Raw genomic sequence first — 25,152 nt, forward strand, 5'->3', positions numbered from 1 at the left:
GTTAGCAAGTTTGCAGATGACACAAAGATTGGTGGTGTTGTGGATAGTGTGGAGGGCTGTAGAAGCTTGCAGAGGGATATTGATAGGATGCAGAGCTGGGCTGACAACTGGCAGATGGAGTTCAATCCAGAGAAGTGTGAGGTGGTACACTTTGGAAGGACAAATTCCAAGGCAGAGTACAAGGTAAATGGCAGGATTCTGGACAGTGTAGAGGAGCAGAGGGATCTGGGGGTTCATATCCACAGATCGCTGAAAGTTGCCTCGCAGGTGAATAGGGTAGTTAAGAAAGCTTATGGGATGTTAGCTTTCATAAGTCGGGGGATCGAGTTTAAGAGCCACGAAGTGATGATGCAGCTTTACAAAACTCTGGTTAGACCACACTTGGAGTAGTGTCCAGTTCTGGTCGCTTCATTATAGGAAGGATGTTGAGGCATTGGAAAGGGTGCAGAGGAGATTTACCAGGATGCTGCCTGGATTGGAGAGTATGGATTATGGGGAGAGATTAAAGGAGCTAGGGCTGTTCTCACTGGAGAGGAGGAGGATGAGGATGAGGGGAGACATGATAGAGGTATACAAGATATTGAGAGGAATAGATAGAGTGGACAGCCAGCGCCTCTTTCCCAGGGCGCCAATGCTCAAAACAAGAGGACATGGCTTTCGGGTATTGGGTGGGAAGTTCAAGGGTGATGTCAGAGGGAGGTTTTTCACCCAGAGAGTGGTTGGTGCATGGAATGCGCTGCCTGGGGTGGTGGTGGAGGCAGATACATTGGACAAGTTCAAGAGATTGTTAGATAAGCATGGAGGAATTTAAGTTAGAGGGATATGTGGGAGGAAGGGGTTAGATAGTCATAAGTGTGGTTTGAAGGGCGGCACAACATGATGAGTTTAATCAGGCAAGTGTAAAGTGTTGCACTTTGGGAGGTCAAATGCAAGAGGAAATTACACAGTTAACACAATACACAAGACCCTTAAACAGCGTTGATGTACAGAGAGATCTTGGGGTCCAAGTCCATATCTCCCTGAAACTGGCAATGCAAGTAGATTGAGTGTTAAAGGCAGCATATGGCATGGTAGGAGCGTAGAGTGTAAGAGTCAGAAAGTGATGTTGCAGTTGTATAAAACATTGGTTAGGCCACACTTAGAGTATTGTGTGCAGTTCTGGTCGGCCCATTACAGGAAGGATGTGGAGGCTTTGGAGAGGGTCCAGAAGAGGTTTTCTTTTATTTTCATTCTGCCTATTCTGATTGGTATAATAGTGTGATCAAGATCTGAACTCTTAAAGTGGTGAAATCTAATATAAATTAACTAAACTAATAAATACATTTAATTAGAACAGATGCCTGGGCAGGCAAGGTGTCATAGCTGCAAACTGTGGGAAATGGTGGACCCCGCTGTAGTAAACATTGACCACATCTGCAGCAGGTTGGCTGGTCAAGGAACTTCTTCTCAGAGTTGATGAGCTTTAGTCCAAGCTCCAAACACTGCAATACATCATGGAGGGGGAGAATTATCTGAACACAGTATTTCAGGAGCAGTCATCCCCCTTAGGTTAACCATCTCTAAATTGGTGAATGGTCAGGGACAAGACAATGTGATTACAGAAGAGGCGGGGGGGGGTGGGGTGGGGTGGTGGAGTTCTGGAGGAGCGTCAGCCTTTACCCTTGTCCAAAATGTATGAGGTTCTTGCTCCCTGTCTGGACAAGAGTGGGGACTGCAACGAATATGTGAAAACTATCTGTAGCACCATGGCACAGGGAGCCATTCAAGTGGGGAAGTGGCGGGGGGGGGGGGGGGTGGTGTGGTGGGAGGTGGGGAAGAAGAGAAATGCAGTAGACATAGGGGATAGCATAGTTAGGGGAACAGACACTGTAATCTACAGAAGGTCCCAAAGGCTATGTTGCCTGCCTGGTGCTAGAGTTAAGGACATCTCTTCTGGACTGTAAAACCTGAATGGGAGGGGCAGGGTCTAGTCACTGTGGTTCATGTAAGTACGAGTGACAGAGATGGGACTGATGAAACTGAAAAGCAGAACCACGAGGGTGACAATCTCCAGATTATCACCTGAGCCACATGCAAATTGAGAAAAAGTAAATAGGATTAGATTAAATGCATAGTTCCGATTCATGGGACACTGGCAGTAGGGAAGAGCTGGGCTTCAATGAGTGTCCTAGCAAATCAGATAACTAGGGTTGGAGATAGGGATTTAAATTAACCAGGAGGGGGGAGGGTGTCAAGAACGGAAGCTTTAATAAATCAGGAGGAAATGAAAGAGCAGTGGTACAGGATAGTGAGGGGGAAATTGACAGCCTTAAGTGTGATAGGCCAGGGCAGAAGACAAAGAAAAAATTTGCAAAACAGAGCAAATCCAGAGTTATAAATAACTAAAAATAAAATAAAGCTTTATATTCGTTATATGAAAACACTTAGCATTTGCAACAAGGTAGATGAGCTGATGGCACAGATAGCAACATATGAATATGATGTGATAGCTATTACAGAAATGTGGTTGCAGGGTGACCAGGATGAAATATTCCAGGTTATACACTGCTCCAAATGAACAGACCAAAGGGGAAAGGAGGTGGGGTGGTACTGCTAATCAAGGAAGGTACCAGAGCAGTGCAGAATCATAATGTTGAGAGAGTGGATGGTGATGTGGGATCAGTTTGGGTTGAAATCATGAATAGCAGGAAAAGGTAGATACATGTGGGAGTAGCCTCTAGCCCTCCAATATGTGACCCCTTGATAGGATGGAGCATAAATGGGGAAATATCAAGGGCATGTTTGAAGGGAACTGCAGTTATCATGGAAGATTTTAACCTTCATATTGATTGGACTAACAAGACTTGCAAGGGTATCGGAGAAAAATTTATGGAATGCATCAGGGATTGCATTTTTTTTTAAGAGCATTGCAGAGCTTACCCGTCAACAGGCTATTTTAGATTTTGTGGTTAAAGATCCCCTAGGGGCCAGTGACCACAATATTTCAGAATTCCAGATGCAGGTTGAGGATGAACACCACAGGACCAAAACCAGTGTCCAATTCCAGCAAGGTATGAAGGAAGAGTTATGTAAGGTGGACTGGGTAAACAAGCTAAGAGACATGTCAGCAGATGAATAGTGGCAGATATTCAAACAGCTAGTCTATAATGCTTGGCAAGGGTTTATCCCAATCAAAAGCAAGGATTCAATGAGGAAGAGGCACAATCTGTGGTTAACAAAGGAGGTAAAGGTAATGTTTGATTGAAAAGAAGGCAATACAAAGTGGAAGGGGCTCGTGATAGACCAGAAGACTGGGATGGTTTAGGATCCAGTAGAAGACTTAAAAGCTCATAAAAGGGAGAAATGAATTTTGAGAGAAAATTTGCATGTATATAGAACAGTACAGCACAGGAACAGGCCCTTTGGCCCAAGACATCTGTGCCAAACATGATGCTATATTAAACTAATTCCTTCTGCTTGCATATGATCCATATCCCTCCATTCTCTACATTTTCATGTGCCTATCTAAAAGCCTTTGAAATGTGACTATCATGTCTGCTTCTACCACCATCCCTGATGGTGCATTCCAGGCACCCACCATCTCTGTGTAAAAAAAACTTGCTCCGTGCATCTCCTTTAAACTTTTCCCCTCTCACCTTAAATGCATGCCCTCTAGTATTATACATGGCTACCCTGGGAAAAGGGATCTGACTGTCTACCCTACATATGCATCTCATAATTTTATAAACTTCTATCAGGTTGCCCCTCAGTCTATGACAGAAGAACCAACCCAAGTTTGTCCAACCTCTCCTTCGTGGGCAGGCACGGTAGTTTAGCGGTTAGCGTAACACTATTACAGCGCCAGCGACCCGGGTTCAATTCCGGCCACTGTCTGTAAGGAGTTTGTACGTTCTCCCTGTGTCTGCGAGGGTTTCCTCCGGGTGCTCGAGTTTCCTCCCACATTCCAGAGACGTACAGGTTAGGAAGTTGTGGGCATGCTATGTTGACACCAGAAGTGTGGCGACACTTGCGGGCTGCCTCAGAACACTCCAGACAGAAGATACATTTCACTGTGTGTTTCGATGTACATGTGACTAATAAAGATATTTTATAGCTAATCCCCCTTAATCAAGGCAGCATCCTGGTGAACCTCTTCTGCAACATCTCCAAAGCCTCCACATTCTTCCTGTAATGAGGCAACCCGAACTGCACACAATACTCCAAGTGCAGACTAATCAAAAGTTTTACGCAACTGCAACATGACTTCCTTATTCTTATACTCAATGCCCAACCAATGAAGGCAATCATAAGAAATGCCTTCTTTACCCCTATCTACTTGTCTTGCCACTTTCAGGGAGCTATGGACTTGGACCCCAAGATCCCTCAGTATGTCAATGCTGTTAAGGGTCCTGCCATTAACTGTAAACTTTCTCCTTACATTTGATCTCCCAAAGTACAACTCACACTTGCACGGATTAAACTCCAGGTGCCATTTCTCCAACCATATCTGAAACTGATCTACATCCTGCTGTATCTTTTGACAACCATCTTCATCATCTGCAACACTACCAATTTTTGTGTCACCTGCAAACTTACTAACCAACCCAACTACACTTTTGTACTCTCGATTGTAGTATAAAAACAAATAGCAAAAGACTCCATGGATATATAAATAGGTAGAGAGTGCATAAGGCAAATGTGGGACCTCTAGAATAACAGCAAACAAAGAAATGGGAGATATGTTGAGACCAGCATCAATCAGCCATGACTATATTAAATGGCAGGGCAGGCTTGAGGGACCTGATGGCTTACTCCTACTCCTATTTTCTTGTGTTCATGTGTAACCTAAAATGAATCACCAGTAACACTTCTTTACAGATTTGCCAAACATTATTTCCATCCTACGGGCATTAAATAAGTTTCAATCTGCAGAGAACAAAGCTGCCAAAATGAACATATCACACTGAAACACAGAGGCCTTAGCCGTACAACTCATTACTCCAATACCCAAAACAAAATCAAGAGGCAGGAAGGATAAACATTTTGCAACCTTCTTCATTCTCGACACCAGATAATCCGCACCCATGATCCAACAATCCAAACACTTTTCCGGTATTCCTGCAGAAAGCAAGGACAACACTTCTCCACTGGCCATTATCTTTCAATCATGCTTGGGTTGTTCCCAAATAGTTCATGACAAGGATGGTAGAATTTCCCACCAATGGCTGAGTAATTCACTTCAATATCCAATCTGTAGCTCATACACCTCAGGGTAACAGAAATCCTGCAATAATGGGAGACCTCATTAACACAACTTTGAATAGTACCCTGCAGAATACTCATCAATTCAGGTCAATGAGTGGGTGGAAGGACTGGAAGCACAAACATCGTCAGGGTATCTTCAAAGCAATACCCAGTATCAGAGATTGAGGCAGCTTGGCAAAGGCTGGGGGATGTGCTTAGTGGTGGAGGGAGAACACTGAAGGGTCTTGAGAATTTAGCATTCAGAAAACAGACAGACCTTCCTGTCACCATCAGCATGGAGGGCTGTCTCCCTGCTGCGGGAGTAAAGGACGTCATGGAAAGGGTGCAGAATATTCAGCATGGAGAAAAGGGAAGAGTCAGGAGCAGTGGTTCATGTCAGAACCCACAACATCAAGAGGAAGTTGAGATTCTGTTGTCAGAGCTTCAGAAGCTGAGGAAGTTTAAAAGTAGGAATCCAGGGTAGAATTCTCTAGAGTACTCCTGGTGTCACCCACCACTGTGAGCAGAAGTATGAGAGGGCCGATTAATGTGTGGGTGAGCAGTGAGGCAGGACAGAGGGCTTCTGATTCTGGAGCATTGGGATGTTCTGGGGCAGGACAGAGGGCTTCAGATTCTGAGGCACTGGGATCAGTTCCAGGGCAGAAGTGAGTTGTTTAAGGTGAATGGGTTGCACCTTAACAGGAATTGGGCCAACATCCTATAGGGGAGGTGGAATGGAGGAGGGGGCAGGGATAAATGAGCAGTTCACTAATGGGGCTGTGAGATGTTCAAACTAAGTTGGCGAGGGATAGGCACTAGCAACCAACATTATGAATGAGATACACAAGAAACTGCGACTGGCAGATGGCAGTGGAGCAAGAAACAGTACAGATCAGGCAGCATCTGTGGAGAGAAACAGAGTCCATCGACCTGAAACATTAACTTTTTTTTTCTCCAGCCTGACCTGCTGAGTATTTCCAGCATTTGCAGAGTTTATTTCAGATTTCCAGCATCTGTTTTTTTTTGCTTTTATATGTCACAGAAGTCCCAGCAACTCCAGGCCAGTCTGTTTACTGGCAAAAGGGAAGCTTATAGTAATGATAACCAGGGAAGAAATGAAAGTGTCATTTGGAGAAGTCTTAATGAATTAAGGCAGAGGTAGTATGATTTTGATGAAGGCAAACCCTATTTGACTAACCTGATTATGTTTATGGTTCCAGAATGAGGGGGGGGGGGGGGGGGGGAGGAGGGAAGAGCCAGAGCAGGAGGAGAGGGGCAGGGAGTTGGGGGAAAGAGTCAGTGCAGGGGAGGGAGGAGGAGTGGGGGGAGGAGGGGAGGAGGGCCACAGCGAGGGAGGAGGGGAGGAGGGCCACAGCGAGGGATAAGGGCCAGAGCAAGGGAGTGGGAGAAGGGACAGCCAGGGAAGTAGGAGGAGGGTGCACATAGACAGAAGGAAAGAAGTTACAGCTCTAATCTGCAAATCTGCTGTACAACCTCTCTCCAATGCAAGACAGGAAACGTCCGATGGATCCAAAGAATTAGGTGCACATACACCACTTGCGAGACACAGGAGAAAAAAATAAAACCATGTTTACCCACTGAATTTCTGCACAGAATAACAGTTCCTGTTCAATACAGTTACCAACAACATTCCTGTGCAACTCCAAGCACAAATCAGGATGAACATTTAGCTATTCAACAAGGCAGTAAGAGTAACTTTCAAACACTACTTTTCCTGATAGCAGCCATTCCCCTTCCAATGCAAATCACATTATTTGTTCTCCAGTGTTTATTTACTGGTTCACTGATGACAGTATACTTAAATACTTGAGTCAAATTAAGTAATCTCAACTAATGCTACAGAGGGTACTTCTGAGATACATTTCACTGTCAAGGGGAGCTCTTTCGCAAGCAAAAGTTAAATCAAGCCCATTTTCCCATTCAGGTGGATCTGTTACTACATGAAAGGAGCTGAAAGTTTACCAGTATCCTTCCCAATATTTCTCACTCCACTGGGGAGTGTGAAGCACCAACAGGTTTTGCAATTGTTGGGTTTGGCTGCACTTCAACAGTATTTTGAAGTATTTATGAAGATCAATGGGTTTTTGGATATTAAGGGAATCAAGAGATACTAGGTTACTGCAGAAAACTGAAGGTGAAAATCAGTTGTGACCTCATTAAAGGGCAGAGCAGCTGTGAGGGCTGCATGCTTCTATTTCTTATGTTCCTGTCGTGTCACAACTGGCTGTGAAGCATGTGCAGACATCACATGGGTGTCATAAAAGAGCTATATAACAGCAATTTCTTTCTTAAACCTCTCAAGGGGATTAATTTTCAACCAGGAATGTATTTGCCAGACTTGTTCCTTTTGCATCAACCACTCACATTCCACAGATATACACACACTCCTCCCACCCCCATCACATTACTGGTGTAATTGATCAATATTAACCCTTACATGATTTAGTCTCGTGGTTCCATTGTTGTGGTGCAAGGACTCCTCAGGGAACAGAGGCATCAAACACAATAATGGCTCAGAGGCTTTGAGGTCATTATTGAGGTCATTTAGTTAGTGCTATACCTGGCAGGAAGATCTTTGACAGCCTTGTGCTGCTCAGGGACACCATCGCCTACATGCAGGACAGTGGGGTGGACACCTACCTGGTCAGCTTGGACCAGGAGAAGGCCTTCAACAGGATATCACACACATACATGTTGACGTTCTCTCCAAAATGGACTTTGGGGAGGGAATTAGGAATTGGATCCAACTGCTCTACACAGACATCAGTAGCGCAGTCCAAATCAATGGGTGGGAAACAGACAGCTTCCCCATTAAGTCTGGAGTCAGGCAGGGCTGCCCTCTCTCTCCTGTCTTGTTCATGTGCTGCATAGAACCCTTTGCCGAATCCATCAGGAAGGACGAGAGCATCAGAGGGGTGACATTGCCAGGCAGTGGAGGCACCCAGGTGAAAACCTCCCTGTACACGGACGACGTCGCCGTCTTCTGCTCGGACCCAAGGTCAGTTCACAGATTGACCGGCACCTGCGACCAGTTTGAGTTGGCATCAGGGGCCAGAGTCAACCGCGCAAAGAGCGAGGCCATGCTCTTCAGCAACTGGCCCAACCGATCCAACGTCCCCTTCACTCTCACGCCTGACTACCTGAAGGTGCTGGGGATCTGGTTCGGAGGGACTGGGGCGTGTAACAAAATTGGCAGGAGCAGATTGGGAAGGTGAAGCAGAGACTGGGACTGTGGGAACGGCGCTCAAAAACTGGGAAGAACTTGGTCATCAGGTGTGAGGTGCTCTCAGGGCTGCTATACTTGGCGCAGGTGTGGCCTGTTCCTCGCTCCTCTGGCTTGGGAATCACCCGTGCCATCTTCCAGTTCATCTGGGGATCCAAGATGGAGCGGGTCCGACGGGTTGCCATGGACAAGTTCCTGGACAATGGGGGCAAAAGTGTCCCCAGTGTCGCCCTCATACTGATGGCCACCTTCGTCTGTGGCTGCATCAGGCTGTGCGTGAAACCTAAGTATGTGGGCACCAAGTGTCACTACGTGCCGAGGTTCTACCTGCCCCTGGTGTTGCGAAGGATGGGCCTGGCCCCATTGCCACACAACGTCCCAGTCAGCTGGACGTTGCCGCACTACCTGTCCTTCGTGGAAAAGTTCTTCCAGACCAACACCTTTGACCACAAGTCCATCAGGCAGTGGTCAGCACAGAAAATCCTGCAGACACTGCAGGAGGACTCGATGGATACTGTGGGGTGGTTCTCTGAGCAGATGGTCCAGTCCATCTGGCAGAATGCCTCATTGCCAGAACTCACCAACAAGCACCAAGACCTCGCTTGGCTGGCAGTGAGAGGGGCCCTCCCAGTCAGATCCTTCCTGCATGTTCGAAACATAAGTCCCAGCCTGGGAGGACTGTGCTGGGGACGAGACGGTCGCCCACCTCTTTGCAGGCTGTGGGCTTGCGAAGGAGGGTGTGGCGAAAGATGCAAGGGTCCTTGTCACGTTTCATCCCCAACAGCTGTGTAACAGAGGATTCTCTGATCTACGGGCTGTTCCCGGGGACACACACAGAGACGGACATCAACTGCTGCTGGAAGGTCATCCACTCTGTGAAAGATGCCCTTTGGTCTGCCCGAAACTTGTTGGTCTCCCAGCACTGCAAGATGTCCGTAGGGGAATGCTGCTGACTGGCACATTCCAAGCTGCAGGAGTACGTGCTGAGGGATAAACTGAAGCTGGGTATAGCCAATGCAAGGGCTCAGTGGGGAAGGACTAGAGTTTAGGTTCTTCTGCCACTGGAGAGGGAGGGGCAGGGTCAGGCAAGAAAGCCCCTTAAATATTGTCAATACGGGATTGGGGTAGCGCCCCAGAGAGCCACACGAGTGGCATCGGTGCTGTGTTTTTTTAATATAAAAAGGTAACATTAATGATTGATCCGTACACAAATGTAAAGGTGTGCACTGTTTTATTGTATATAATTTGTTTTTTTTTATGATGAATAAAGTTTATTTTGGAATAAAAAAAATTTACTTTGTAAACAAAAATACATTTTGCACAGGAGCTGCCTAAGCAGACCTGGGAATTTCTGGGACAGCCCTAACTGCTTAAAAGAAGTGGCCAATGATGTCATCAGGAACATGGGGTTTTCTCTTGTAGGGAATGGGTGTATGTTACCAACTGTGAACGAGAGCGTCTTTCATTGATAAAAACTGGGAACCACTGGTTTAATGTCCAAAAGGAACCTGTGCTGAGAAAGGCTTATCTGTTGGACTTCGAGCTTCTCACGTGACCAGTAGGAACAGAAAATTAAACAAAAATAAAGAGCTATTAGTATTTTGTCAGAAGTTCCATTGAAGCTTGATGTAAAAGAGGAACAGCATCTCAACTTCTGACTAGGAACAGTGCAGCCTTCTGGACAATTTTAGATAATGAATCTGTTATTCCCACTTACACCTCCTCTGGGCTCACCATGACTTCTCCCATCATCACCCTGTGTTGCACCATCATCCCCATTTAATCACAGATCTGCCCTTTCCTGCCCTCCCCACTTTTTCCAGCCTCTGTACTGTCTTTGCATCTCTAACCTTCCCAGTTTTTCTGAGAGCTATCAGGCTGACCAGTTTATTGTTTTCCTCACCACTAATGCTCCCTGACTTGAGTATTTCCAGCATTTTCCACTTAAATGGCACCTGGATAGATAAACTAATGGACAGTCAGTCCAATCACCAGTTGCCATTTCCATGTGGCCTCTTATCCTCAATAATAAACTGCATTATGTAACACTTTTATCAGGTAGAGTGTCCTAAAATGCTTTACAAAATTCAATTCAGATAAAATATAATATTCAACCATACATCCTCAAAAGTTTTAAGGAAAGACTAAGCAACATATGAAAGGGTAAAGACAGGTTTAGTGATGAGAGTTGAGCTTAAGTTCTGGACAACTGAATGCACTGCTACTGATCACAGAATCATAGAATCATACAGCTCAGAAACAGGCCCTTTCAGTCCACCTCATCCGTACCAACTGTGATGCTAATCCCATTTGCCTACATTAGGTCCGAATCCCTCTACACCCTTCCTATCCAAGTACCTGTCCAAACGCCTTAAATCTTGTAATTGTATCTGCCTCCACTGTAAAATGTGATATCTACAGAACTCACTCAGTTTATGTCAACTCAGTGATAGGCAAGTTATCATTGAAACACATCAAGCTCTCTTCTGTGCTACACACACTCCTACCTTGGACTTTAATCTTACCCTTCAGCAGAAACGCCGCTGGGAGGGTTAACCATAGCCTGGCAATTACTGTGGCATTCTAAGCATCGCTCACCTGCTGAGCCCAGATTTAAAGAAACTAACTCATCGGGATAACCAGTGCCCAAGGTTTTAGCTTTATTTGGTTCACCTTTTCTTTCGGATTATTTGGCTATTCCAGCATTTTCAAAAGCCAAAAGACCTAAAATTGAGCCCGAAGGAACCCCACTGCAGACAGTCTTCCAACCATAGTAACACATTCTGACCATTATCCTTTTCCTTTAGCTAGACCAGTTTTGGATCCAACATTACACTTTCCCTTGGGTCCCACGGACTTTTACTTCTATGACCAGTCTGTCACGTGGGACCTTGTAAAATGCCCAGCTGACATTTATGTGAGCAATATCAATCCATTATCTCCAACGGCCCTCCCAGTCATCTCAAAACAAAAGCAGTCAAGGAGATCAAGTATAACCTGTGAAGCAGTGAATGGCTGAATGTTGTAATAGAGGAAGTACTAAAGGGGTTAGCATCATTGAAATTGGATAAACCACCAGGCCCAGATGAAATGAATCCCAGGCTCTTAAATGAAGTAAGGAAGTAAATTATGGAGGCTCTGCCTGTCATTTTCCAATCCTCCCAGGGTCTGGCATGGTGTCAGGGGATTGAAGGAATGCCAATATTGTACCATGGTATAAAAAAAAAGGATAAACTGAGTACTACAAACCTTTTTTTTTACTTTGGTGGTGTGCAAATCATTTGATTCCATTATAAGGAATGTATATCCTTTCTTTAAATTAAGCGAGGACTGTCAGCATGGTCTTGATGGGAAGCTCATGTCTAATATTGAATTTTTTGAGGAAGTAGCGAGAAGTGTTTGATGTAGTCAATGGATTTCAGTGAGGCTTCAGGCAAGGTAACAAACTGGTCAAAAACGTAAAAGCCAACAGGATCCAAGGGAGAGTGGCAAATTGGATCCAAAATTAACTGAAGTACATAGGAAGCCAATGGTAGTGGTTGATTGGTGTTTCCCATGCGGTTTCTCTGGAGTTGGGACTCAGTCCATTGCTTTTTGTAATATATCTTGATGTTTTGGACAAACATAGGGGGAGAGATAATATAAAAATAAATTAGCGTCATGTTCGAGGTGAAGCTTTAGACTGCAGAAGGCTATTGATAGGCTGGTCAAAAGGGCTAAAAAGTGGCGAATAGGACTGAATTCAGAGAAGTGTGAGGATGCACCAGGGCAAGGCAATAAACAATATATGGCAGGATATTGAGTGGTGTGGAGCAGAGGAACCCTGGAGTCTTTGTCCACAAGCAGTTGGACAGGACAATAGGGTGGTTAAGATAGCATATAAGATGCTTCCTTTATTAACCAAAGCATAGAATAAAGAGCAGAGAGTTCATGCTGGAATGGTGTGCAATACCTGTGAGGCCATAGTTTGAGTATTGCATACAGGAAAGATAAGGTTGTAAAGGCGAGGATGCAGAGGAGATTTACAAGGAGTTTGCCAGGATTGGAAAACTGTCGCTCTAAAAGTGGATGGACTTGGTTGTTTGGCGGGGTGAGGTGAGACAATTCAGGTGTGTAAAATTGAAGGGCCTAGGTAGAGTAATTATTCCCTTTAGTAGAGGGTTAAAAACTAGGGGCATAGATTGACAATAATTGGTAGGATTAAAGGGAAGATAAGGAAATATTTTTTCTCTCCCTAGGGGTTGCAGGGGTCTGAACCTGCTGCCAGAAAGGGTGGTGGAGCAAGAAAACCCTTATTACATTTAAACAGATGGATACATGAGGAGCCCTGACCTGTAGGGCTACAGGCCCAGTGATGAAAGCTGGGGTCAAATTGGGTGGCTCATTTTTTGTCAGCATGGACAAGATAGCCTACATGAAATAAACTTTGTATGATTCATTTGGTAAGTCCCAAGCTAACTGTTCTTGATTAATTCCAAAATGGTGATTAATAAAGGCTCCCAGAATTATTACCAATAATTTTCCCAAGGTTAGGTTGACTGGCCTAAAATTACTTGATTCACCCCTTTATCTCTTAATAAATGAGCCTTCAATGTCAGCAGTACCCTAATCTTCGGGCCATGCTCACCACCACCTCAAGGGCAATTGGGGATGGGCAATTAAACGCTGGCTCAGCCTGCAAAATCCATACCCCTTGAATAAATTTTAGAAAAACATTAATTAAAGAAGGGAATACTTATTAAAGAAAGCACACTTGGCCTCTGAACAACACTCCAACTATACTCAAATCTGTCTGACACTGGTGAAGGAGACTAGCTTCTTTGTCCTTGTTGAACATCCATCAGAAACATGTTTCAGTGCTGCCAGAATGTCTCTCTGCATTTTAACTATGAGCATTTGATTCTTTCATTCCACCCTCCATGAAATTGGTTACACATGTGGAAAGGGTAGTGAAGGCAGCATTTGGTATAGTTGCCTTCATTGGCTGAGGCATTAAGTATAAGAGTTGGAACATCATGTTGCAGTTGTACAAAATATTGGTTAGACTGCACTTAGAGCATTGTCTACAGTTCTGGTCACCACACTATAGGAAGAATGTGTTGGCAACAGAGAGAATGCAGAAGAAACTTACCAGGATGTTGACTGGAATGGAGTGCTATAGTTATAAGGAGAGATTGGATAGGCTGGGTTTATCCTCGCTGGAACGTAGGAGGCTGAGCGGTGACCTTAGAGGTTTATAAAATTATGAGGGGCAAAGATAGGATAGATAGCCATGGACAGGGGAGTCCAGAACTAGAGGGCACAGATTTAAGGAGAGAGGGGAGAAATTTAAAGGAGATCTGAGGGCTAAGTTTTTCACATGGAGGGTGGTGAATATCTGGATCAAGCTACAAGATACTCAGCCCAATAGAAGGGACGTAATCGAGTGAATCCTGGGTATGTTCAACTTTACTGTTGCAGCTATAGATGAGGCTCAAGACTCTATCGACAATGGAGAACTTCTTGTAGCCACATCATTGGTGTGCCTGGTCTGGCTCAGTTTCAAATTAATGGCAGCCCTCAAGAAATTGATGATAAGGGAATTCAAAGACGTTGACGATATTATAGTCAAAAGACGTTAGCTTGGACTTCATCTTTTCAAAATATTGCATGTCAGCTCATCTTGGCTGTTATCCTACATCAGGACTTGGATAACATGATCAGTTTTATCAGTGTCATCCATCAATGGACATTCATATTCATGACCTTATGAAGATGAATGGGCTGAGGACACTTCCTTAAGGAACACTCACAGTAATCTCCAAAGCTGTCTTCAACTGCTACAATCATTTTACATCTGCCGTCACCCCAGCCATTGCAGGAGTCTCCAATAAAATTGATCAATCTCACGGGGGGGGGGGTTGTTCTGAGTAAAATTCCATCTTGTAGTCATGGGTAGTTACCCTCCTATCTGCTCTGGCATTCCACTCCTCCACCCATGTTTGGTCAAACATTGCTTCTGTTATTGCCCAAACTGAGCATCAATGAGCATACTTAATAGCGAAGAGAAGCAACAACAGCACCAATGTAACGGATTGAGAGGCATCTGAAAAGGCAGTAGTTATGTTTGATGAATAAGCCATCTTATTTAATAAGATGATAATTTTCATTCACTTAATGGATTCTGCTAAGAAGACTGTGCACCAACAACCAGTTTCACTTCTGGAAACCTTGTTGTGTCTCAGCCACTGCCTGAACCAAAGACAAACATCTCTCTTCTTCCACTGGTTCACAATGGCCCTACTGTCAACAATTATGGGCACTGCAAATTTGCAGAAAATGGTTCCATAATACAACAGAACTAGCAGCCCTTTTCTGAGAACTGAGATCAGTTGTGCTGTGCAGAACAAATTAGTCTTGGAGCATTTGATGCTGTCAATGTCAAATATTAAAAGGGGCACTGTTCCCAAAGTAGAGACCATTCAACCCCAGCACAGGATTTAGGCTTCAATGCCACTTTTGATATTTATTTACTCATTTAACAATTAATATTGCATCTATTTATATAATTAGCACTAGCTCCGTGGTAAATCTGAAAATACCCAGATAAGTTTAATTGAACTAAAAGAAAACCTACCTTACAGATCCGTCAGCAACATTAGGCACATACAAGGTAACGGGAATAGGAACTTGACAACTGGAACGCAGTTTGGCCATAGCACGAAGAGCCTCCCCTTCATTGCGTGGAGAGGTTACCTTAGTGCATCCAAGGTAGGTTAACTTATTGAACAGCACGCTCTCCTCTTCCTCAGCAGTTGGTGATGCACCCTTTAGTACGTGCAGCTCTGTAAAAAGTGCCCATAGATTAATAACTCTCACAACAGGTAAAAACCACATCATACAACAAGACTTCTGGCCTGCAGTACATATTCCAGAGATAGAGGCAAAATGCTGTAAATGCAAGTCATTCATCAGAAGAGATTGCACCTTGACAGTGTACATTTCATAAATGGTAAATATTGGCAAAAGATAGACTAATTAATAAAACACTTCTTCATGCTTGAACTGAGTCAACCCAAGTCAAAGGTGGTAGCCTCCCTTTGAGACATGTTGTGACCTGGATTTTGTCAAGGCATCAGAAATGAGGCCTTCTCTGTCTGTGCCATACCCTGCCACATTGCTCGCTGCGAGGCCAGGGGGACAGCTGGTGAGGACGGCAGGTTATGATGTGAGTAGAAGATGGAAAAAGATCCTAAATGTAAATAACCTCTCTTTATTCTGTCATTTGTAGCTTTTACACACTGCTGGAGATAAACCAGGAGGAAGATCTTTATCAGAGACTCATGCTGCCAAATGATACCCCTCCCAAAGCTGCTGCAATAATACTGGGTGAAACTGTGCACATTATTCTTGTGCTGCTGTTTTATGTCATGTTATTTCTATACATCAGCTTGAGGGTTGCCTAAGCAGCAAATCTGCAAGTACACTTTACTGACAATTCAGGATTCCTGCCCATAACGGAAGGCAATGCCACTGTGGCTCAGCTGCAGCAATCAGAGGTTCTGGGTTCAAGTCCCAATCGGGAGGCTCAAGCACAAATATCAGGGCTGATACTCTGTGCAGCACTGAGGCCATGTTGCACTCAGAGGTGCTATTTTTCTGATACAACATTAAGCTAAAGACCCATCTGCACTCTCAGGTGAAAGCAAGAGATCCCATAACACAACTTGGAAGGTCAATATTTTTCATTCAATATTTCTAAAAATGGATTATCTAGTCACTGCTTGCGGGACCTTCCTACTGACTTTACAGCCTTTTTGGAAATTATGTATTAGCATGACTGTCACAGTTAGCTCTATGATATGAAGGCATACAGGAAGCTTGCCTTCATTAGTCAGGCATAGAATGTAAGAGCCGAGAGATCATGGTACAACTTTATAAAACATTGGTTCAGCCACAGCAGGAATAGTGTATGCAGTTCTGCACATCACACTATAGAAAGGAAACGATTGCCCTGGAGAAGGTGCAGAGATTTACCAGGATTTGCCTGGGCTGGAACATTTCCATTATGAGGGACTAAAGAGATTGGGTTTGTTTTCCTTGGAGCGGAGAAGGCTGAAGGGGGGGACCTGACAGAGGTATACAAAGTTATGAGAGGCATTAGATAGGGTAGACAGTAGAGAACTTGTCCCTATAATGGAGATGTCTAAAACCAGATGACATAGGTTTAAGGTGAGTAAGAGGGTTAGCAGGGATCTGAGGAAATATTTTTTCACCCAGAGGGTGGTTGCAGTTTGGAATACACTGCCTGATAAAGTGGTAGAAGCAGGTATATGCACAGCATTTAACTACCTGGATGAGCATTTGAATCTCCAAGGCATAGAACACTATGGACCAGGTGCTGGGAAATGGAATTAGGATAGACGGGTACTTAATGATCAGCATGGACAGGGTGAGCCGAAGGGCCCGTTTCTGTGCTGTATAACTCTGACTCTACTAGCTATAGTGAAATGGCAAAATATGGTCTATGTCTACAGGTGGTCAGGAGTTCTTGCCTGGCTCAGACCAGAGCTGTGTGTCAGAATGTGGCAACAATATCCAACACTACACGAAAAGCTTACCTTGGGTCTAGATGCATTGCCCTGACTGCCCAAACAGCATGGAGTTTCCAATATATGCTCAACGTAAATGTTATGATATCCTCTTTTATGAATGTTGATGAAACTGAACAGTGACTTCACCTAATTAGTAAAAGGAAAAGATGCATGCTTTTTTTTAAAAAAGCATGCATCTTTTCCTTTTACTAATTAAGAAAGTTGATTCAGATAAAGCTGTGATTTCACCTTCAGCAGGAACCAGCTGTGTCCCACATACTGCTCAATCCTGATATGATACCCAGCTGTTTGTGTGCAGTTATAGTGTCAGCATCTGGCCAGTAAATTGGAAAACTGCCACTGATGGCCTCTCCATAAAAGGTAGGGGAAATACAAGCCAATTATTACCCCAGTGGTCTATTCTCAATCAGTAACGTGATGGAAGAGTTATTAACAGTAGTGGCAAGCAGCACGTACTCAATAACTTGCCCACAGATACTCAGTTATGATTCCTACAGTCACCAAACTCGCATGGACAAAAGAGATGAATTCCAGAAGTGCAATGATAATAGTCCTTGACATTATGACAACATTTGAATGACTGTAGCATCAAGAAGCCCTGGTAAAAGTGAAGTCAAGGGGAATCAAAGAGAACTTCATTCACTAGGTCATACATTGCATCAGGAAAGCGGTTAAGGTTATTGGAAGCCAATCATTCAGTTCCTGGACATTGATGCAGGGGTTCCCCAAGGCAATGACCTAGGCCTAGAGACTTTTCAGACTGTCCATTTCCCTCCGCAGATACTGCCTGATCCACTGAGTTCCTACAGTTTCTTCTTTGTTGTCCCAGATTCTCATGTCCCCAAATTTTTCAAGTTGCTTTCTTTTATAGGTTCAGAAGTGGGGCTGATCACTAACGGTTGCAATGTGCTCGGTTCTATTAACAATTCTTTCCTCAAGTAATAAAGTAGCCTGTTCCCATATGTTGAAATAGCTGGACAACATTCACACTTCTAGCTGACATGGATGCAAGGGGCTGTAGAACTTCCTTTCTATTAAATTTCTGTTTAATAATGTGGTAACCAACATTCACGTCACTTAAGCATCAGTGACAATTATCTCCAACAGGAGATGGTCTAACCACCTCCCTTGATATCCAATTACCACCAACTTCTCACATACCAATAGCATCCTGGAGATTGTAACAATTGAATCACCCAAACAAATAATGTGGTTTTTACAGGTCAGAGGCCAGGCAATCTGCAACACATGACTCACCTAATTCCACCAAACAATTCTACCACCTACAGACTACAAGACTGGAATGTGATGAGAATCTCTCCATTATCCTGGGTGAGTGAAGTTCCAGGGTAAAACATTCCCCATAATTGACATCTCACCCACCACCTTCCTGCATTGGTGTACCACGCTGTAGTCTACACCATCTACAAGAAACACAGTAACTAGTCTGTGGTGGTATTCAGGCTTCACACACGCCCCTTCCATGTCTTATTTCTTTCACCCTAGTTTCCTCCTGAATGTTCCTGGCAGTTCTTTATCTATATCATTCTCTGGGTAAAAAATTCTCCCAAATTTACTGTATTTATTAGTGGTATATTTATGACAACTTGCTTGGAATTCCCCTGTAAATGGAAATATCTTCTCTACATTTGTCCTTTCCAATCCCTCAATAAATTAGATCACCACTCAAACTTCTCTTTGTGAGAAACCGAAACTTCCTGTGAACTCTCAGTTCTGTTATTGTTCTTGAAAATCGGTTTTGCACCTTGACCTTTTGAGATCAGACAATGCACAGTACTAACTAGCCTCAATTAAGCTGTGAAAGGAGGCCTGGAAAGTTACTGTGGTGCTTCATGCAGATGCTGTACACTGTCCTCACATTTCAACAGTGGTGGTGGGAATTAACTTTTTAAAACAAATAGAAGTTGTTGAATAAGGTGCTGATCAAGCATAGAGCCATAGCGTAATACAGCACGGAAACAGGCCCTTCGGCCAAACTGATTCCTGCCATTCAAGATGCCCACCTAAGACCACCCCATTTGCCAGCATTTGTGCCATATGCCTCTAAACCTTTCCTATCTACGTACCTGTCCTGTTGTCTTTTATGTTATTATTGTACCTGACTCAACCACCTCTTCTGGCAGCAAGATAGTAATTGCTGTTAGAACTGCACTAGAGTTAGTTGAGAGATTTTCACTAGTTGAGAAGACTTTGACAAGTCAGAAAGTGACTCCCTTATCATGGAATACCCATGTAGAGGTACAAACCATGTCTCCACTTGTGGAAGAGTTCAAAATCAGAACTCAAATACATCATCCCTGACAAATCCATTTAGAAACTTATTGGGTGGCTTATCGGGATTCAACTTCCAGTCTGTTCTTACCTTACCTTTTCAACCCGATGATAAGTCAAAATCTTGTATATGCTCGAAGATGACATGATGCCACCACTTTTCCTAGAAGAGCCCCAATTTACAGATTTATTCAAGTAACATTAGAGACTTGGGAAAATTGATGATTTTCAGGAAGAAACCACAAGTATCAATAATAGTAGGTGCCTCTTGATAACTGTTCATCTCAACAACTACATAATTCCTCAGAGACCATCATACAGAGAAAGCGAAGTGTAGGTAGACAATTTCTCTGTAATTGAAACACTATATTCTGCATTCTGTTGTTGTTTTGCCTTTTGTACAACCTCAATATGCTTATGTATGGAATGATCTGTTTGGATGGTCTGGAGACAAAGATTTTCACTGTGTCTCAGTATGCATGACAATAATAAACCTATTAGTAATCTATATGCTGTATTCATTCCAAACAGTCAGGAGTGCTCCGTCCTGCTGTATTCAGAGAGCACATAGAAACTGCTCAATGCTGGGATATCCAAGTACCAAAATTTGCAAGGCCAATAAGGAACAGCCTGAAATCACTTCTCTCTGCTTTTGTATTCTGGGATATATGAAGGAATTACATAAATATTTACTTCCCAGGAGAGGACAGACCACCTCAGTTTTCATGCAGTGTGTCCAACAGATGAGAGTGGGTGATTACCTGTTGATGAGGAATTCTATTCATGATAATATCAATTCCTATTAAAATGCCACAGTGCAGGCATGAGCAGAATTTAGTGGTTTAGCATACATACCATCATATCTACTACTGTGAGGGAAGTTTCATACCAAAAGCTCATGAAGAAATGAACTAGCAGTGTCACACCTTAACTGAGGGGCAAAGTACAAATTCCACATACATATTGTTGACACAGTGGATGGCAGGCAGGCTTTCCATCCAGGAACAAACTGAGCAGCTCTGCACACATTCGCAGGGTCTGAGTGTTGAATGTAACAACCATTAACTCAAGGTTATTGCACTGCATGAGAATGCATATTTAAGCATGTGAACCTAACACATACTAATATCCCAAGATGCAAGAGGAGTTTCTTATACATTCAAGCCCCTGCAATGGACTCAAGAATTCTGTTCTGCCACAAAATTGAGTTAGATCTCCTCATAGAAACTCTATTAAAGCCAATAAACAAAAATGAACATGAAATTCTGTTAACTTCCTTTTACAAAGAGACTTTTGCTGAAAGAAGGAAGAGCAAAATGCATAGCTCTGTTCAAAGGCATTCCTTGTTAATTGTACCCACACCATCTCCTTCCTGCTTGTGAAACACAGGAGGTATACAATAATGTTGAGGACCATGTTTCGTAAAAGGGTGTAAAGATTCCAACAGGTTTCACCTCAAATTCATGTTTGTAAATGACTCTCTCAATAGTTGTGATCCTACATTAGTAACACTTGTGCAGCAGAGGTAATTAACACTGATATATTAATAAATTGGTATTTCTTCAGACTGATCAATCTGTTTTAAAAACAATCTGAAGGGATATACTTTCTTTCTCCAATCCATGATATTTCCAGGTCACTGTAGAGTGACAGATTACTGGGTGCTGAAATCTGCACTGTATGATCAACCATTAGAAGACTCTATCAAGATTCCCAGTAACAGCTATTTTAAGGTCAGGAAATAAGCACCAAACTTTAAAAGAGTTTGTCTATTTTCATCTTGCTTCTGTTTATTACTCCTTTCCCCTGATGACACCTTGTATCCTCATTCCATTTTACCCAAAATGAAATCACCCCATCAAACAGGGATTAGCTACATTCCAAATGTAATCTGGGACATAGATATTCAAACTATGTCAGGAACCTGGTGTGGCAACACTTGTGGGAGAGGCAGGAATTTTCAGGCATCTGATAACAGACCAATGATCTTACACTCTGTGCTATGTTGGCGCCGGAAACGTGGCGACACTTGCGGGCTGCCCCCAGATCACTACACAAAAAGATGTATTTCACTGTGTGTTTCTATGTACATGTGACTAATAAAGATATCTTATCTTATCGCTCTGGTATTGAATCAATGGGTTCAAAGAGCTCCCTCCGCACCAAGACGTTTCAAAGGATCAATGTAGACAACTTGAGCTTTCAACACTCCGAGAAACCAGCAGTTTCAAGTCAACAAATCAACCAGCATTGCAGAAATCTCTGAGGAAAGAGAAGGACCTACGAATGGACAGCATCTATACCCACCACCCAAAATGTCTTAAACTGACCAAGCTAAATAATGAGTTAGATGGATCTCATAACTATTGGAATTAAATGAATATCGCAACCATTGCTCTGTTTGTACATTCATTGCAAAATGACCCCACAATTCACACAAAGTGCTTGGGGTGTTGGTGATGCTGGCGTGGCACTCCACTCCTCCCCTTCCCTTGAATCAGTTTTGAGCTCTAACTTTTCCTACTTCTGATGAAAACTCATTGACCTGAAGTGTTTACACTGTTTCTCACTCCACAGCTGCTGCCTGGCCTGCTGAATATCTCCAGCATTCTGTTTATTGTCCAAATTTCCCCAAGGTGGTAGTGATGGGCTTTTTACCTTGAATGAATGCAGTTCTTATACAGACAGTGCCTCAAGAATGGTTGGAATGGTAATCCATGTCTAACTCCTTTCTGACAGAGCATAGCAATGTGCTTCAGGAATGGTTACCATGCTCACTTTCAATGGCTTCCCTCCAGCACCAAATGCAGCCATGTCATCTGGGCAACCTAGGTATCCACCCAATCACAGACACACACATTAGTCTCTCCACCCCTCACCCTCTCTGCAACTTAAAACATACTTGCTTTGTCTTTCCCAGCTCTGATAATGTGCCATTGACCTGAAACCCTTAATTCCATTTTTCTCTCCACAGATCTTCCATGACCAGCAGAGCGTTTCCAGCAGTTTCTGGTGTTAGATTTGTATCACAGATTTAGTTGGTTATACACAATGCTGCTTTGCAGATGGCATGAATTTTCAAGGACATGAACTTCAAATAAACAGTCCAATCTGTAATATAACCTTTTAACAATTAAGCCAAATAGAACTCTGTCTCAGGAAAACAACTTCCTCTCCTCACTGAGGAAGTACACATGCAAATAATACTGAGGCTACAGTCAGGGCAGAGGTTGGAAGCAAGATAATTGAAAAACATCCAAAATAGGATACAGGGTGCAAATTAGATCTGACATTTCCCCTTTGCTTTGTTCACCTTCCTCATAGCGTGCCACAGACGACAAAGAACTTGCCTAATGTGGTGAAAATTTCTGCTGCAGCACTCAAAGCTGGCTGGAGCCTAGAAATAAGGTTTCTCTCTGCCCCCATGGACCGGCGTGACACAGGTTTGAGCAATATTTATGATGGTAAAAGTATGTGCCAGATAGATTACGCAATTTACAATTTCTTTCAGTGTCAGAGACTAACTTCTCATATGAAGATATGAATAGTAAAGTCCATAGCAGAAAACAAACTATTACTTGTACCTCGTTGCCATGTACGTGCAACAGGTCTCTGTGCGCCAGTTGTCTATAAATAAACTGTATTAAGCACACACCAACAAGTGCTTGATTACCTTCCATTGCAGAGGAATCCAAGATTAAATACAGAGGCTTTTGTTTCACCAATTCTTCTTGGGTCATCACGCTTCTACATCCCCTCTCTCCTCCTGCTCCAGTTGGTATTTCGTCTTTCTGGCCTTCCTCCAGTGCCGCCTTTAGCTGCTGCTCATCCCCATTACAAGCAATCTGGAGACAGAGGCGACAAAGTAACATACTGCAATGTCATTCGCAATACACGGACACACATTACAGTTCAAGGAATTCATCCAGTCACAGGCTACTGCAAATTCCCCAACTCCACCTAATATTTGGGGATTTTTAAACTCTTCAATTACAGGATCTGAAATACAAACAAATTTATACAAGCTTGGAAAACATACTGCTTAAATAAAATCAGCACTTACTTGCACTAATCAGAATCTCATTTCACATTTACAATAAACTACTTCATTTTATAACTTTTGCTGGAGTTCTGAAATGAACTTGGCAGCCTTCATCACTCTGACCTTGCCAAGTCCAAGGAACACCTGTTGTGGGTTTTAGCACACACCACCACAAAACATACAGAGACGCAAGAGGCTGCACATTCTGAAACCTGATAAGTAAGGAAGGTGATATGTGGAGCCAGGTAAGGAAGGAATGGGGGGCAGGTGGAACCGGTTTGGAGAGGGAATAGAAGACCCAGTAGGTGCAGTGTGTGGGTGATAGGCAGATGGAACCGGGTGGGGGAGGGGAGATTCTGGGTGCATCAGGAGGAGAGAGAAAGGAGCACAGGTAGCCTATGGTGTTATCACCTTCCCTACATCAGATTCCAGCATCTGTAGCCTCTTGGGTCTCTACTTCCATCCTTCCAACCCACTGACTTCATCTACCCCTTTTTTTCCTCTTTACCTATCACCCACCAGCCACTGTCTCCCAACTCCACCCCTCGCTCTCCCCCACCTGGCTCCATCTGCCCATCATCTCTCTCCTCACCTGGTTCCATCTATCACCTACTAGCCCCTGCTTCACCCATCCCCCTCACCTCTTTATACTATCTCCACTCTACACTCTCAGCCCTAATGCAGGGTCTTGACCCGAAACATTAACTATCCCTTTGGCTTCACAGATGTTGAGTTCCTCTAGTAGTTTTTTTTTTGCATCATGAAACTAAAATTTGATAAATTCTGAACAATGTTTACAAAGCCAATTGAAGGAATGGGGCATGTGCACCTTTCAACTGAGGAATGTTATGACATCTGCATCCAATAATTCACATTTCCACCAATAGCTTTTAAATCATTTTATATTCCAATGAGAGAACTTGAAATAATAAAAGCATTTGTCAAGCATTATCCAGTATCAAGTGAGGTAGAATTAACAATTACAGACTGCATATAAAATTCTTCAAATTATATATTAGTTATGTCTAGCAATGCTTTAAGACTTAGGGGCAACATCTAAAGTGTAATAGTGGCTCAACATCGATAAGAAAAAATCCTCTCAGCAATACTGACTTAAATATAACAAGTATTTTGTCTTGTGACACACATTAAAAACTTTCCCACTTCATCTAACTTGGTTTGAAGAGCCATAAGTAAACTCATTTCATTTTAAAAATAACAAAGTCAAAATCTTGGTTGAAGCAAATTTTATACTTCAGTGAGGTAATTTACAAAGATCATATGACTTAGTTAGGAAATTAACCCCTCCCAAGCAGAGGATTTATTTCAAGAAGAAAATATACTCTAAACAATCACTGCATTAGATATGAAATACTTTGACTAGAGCAACCACCAAGCATCGCTACCAACCCCTCAACTACTGGAAACAAACTTCCCTGTACCATCCTTCAACGAATGTAGCCTTTCCATGTCCTATGGAACATCCATAGAACCAGAGGGTTTCAGCTGTTGAAACTTCAAGTCTCAGACCTCCGTGCATGTGCTAAGAAGCCCAAGGTATGCTGATGGGAGTGGCTCTCACTGGACCCTACGGGCAGTGCCCATCTTGCTGGAACTCCCCAGTACTATGCTGGAATATCACCACTCAGTCCCTATGATGGGTCAGACCTGATCTGAGAATCTACTGACTTATGTGAGAGTTCTAGGCCTGCTGAATAGGATTCCTATTTAATTATTTTACTTTAGTGGCATGTTTT

The 25,152-nt window shown here is 43.3% G+C and overlaps 1 protein-coding gene across 3 annotated transcripts in view; it reads right to left on the reverse strand.

Moving 5' to 3' along the window:
* The window catches only part of rabgap1l (RAB GTPase activating protein 1-like), a 396,343-nt gene that overhangs the window by 352,114 nt on the left and 19,077 nt on the right, over positions 1-25,152 (reverse strand). For all 3 annotated transcript variants that reach the window (XM_052010817.1, XM_052010819.1, XM_052010818.1), the window contains 2 exons: positions 23,027-23,198; positions 15,084-15,291 (listed from right to left, as the gene is read on the reverse strand). In XM_052010817.1, coding sequence (XP_051866777.1) covers positions 15,084-15,291; positions 23,027-23,198 — 380 coding nt within the window. The remainder of the gene's footprint in view (positions 1-15,083; positions 15,292-23,026; positions 23,199-25,152) is intronic.

This window comes from Pristis pectinata, chromosome 3, assembly GCF_009764475.1.
Source record: "Pristis pectinata isolate sPriPec2 chromosome 3, sPriPec2.1.pri, whole genome shotgun sequence".
NCBI lineage: Eukaryota > Metazoa > Chordata > Chondrichthyes > Rhinopristiformes > Pristidae > Pristis > Pristis pectinata.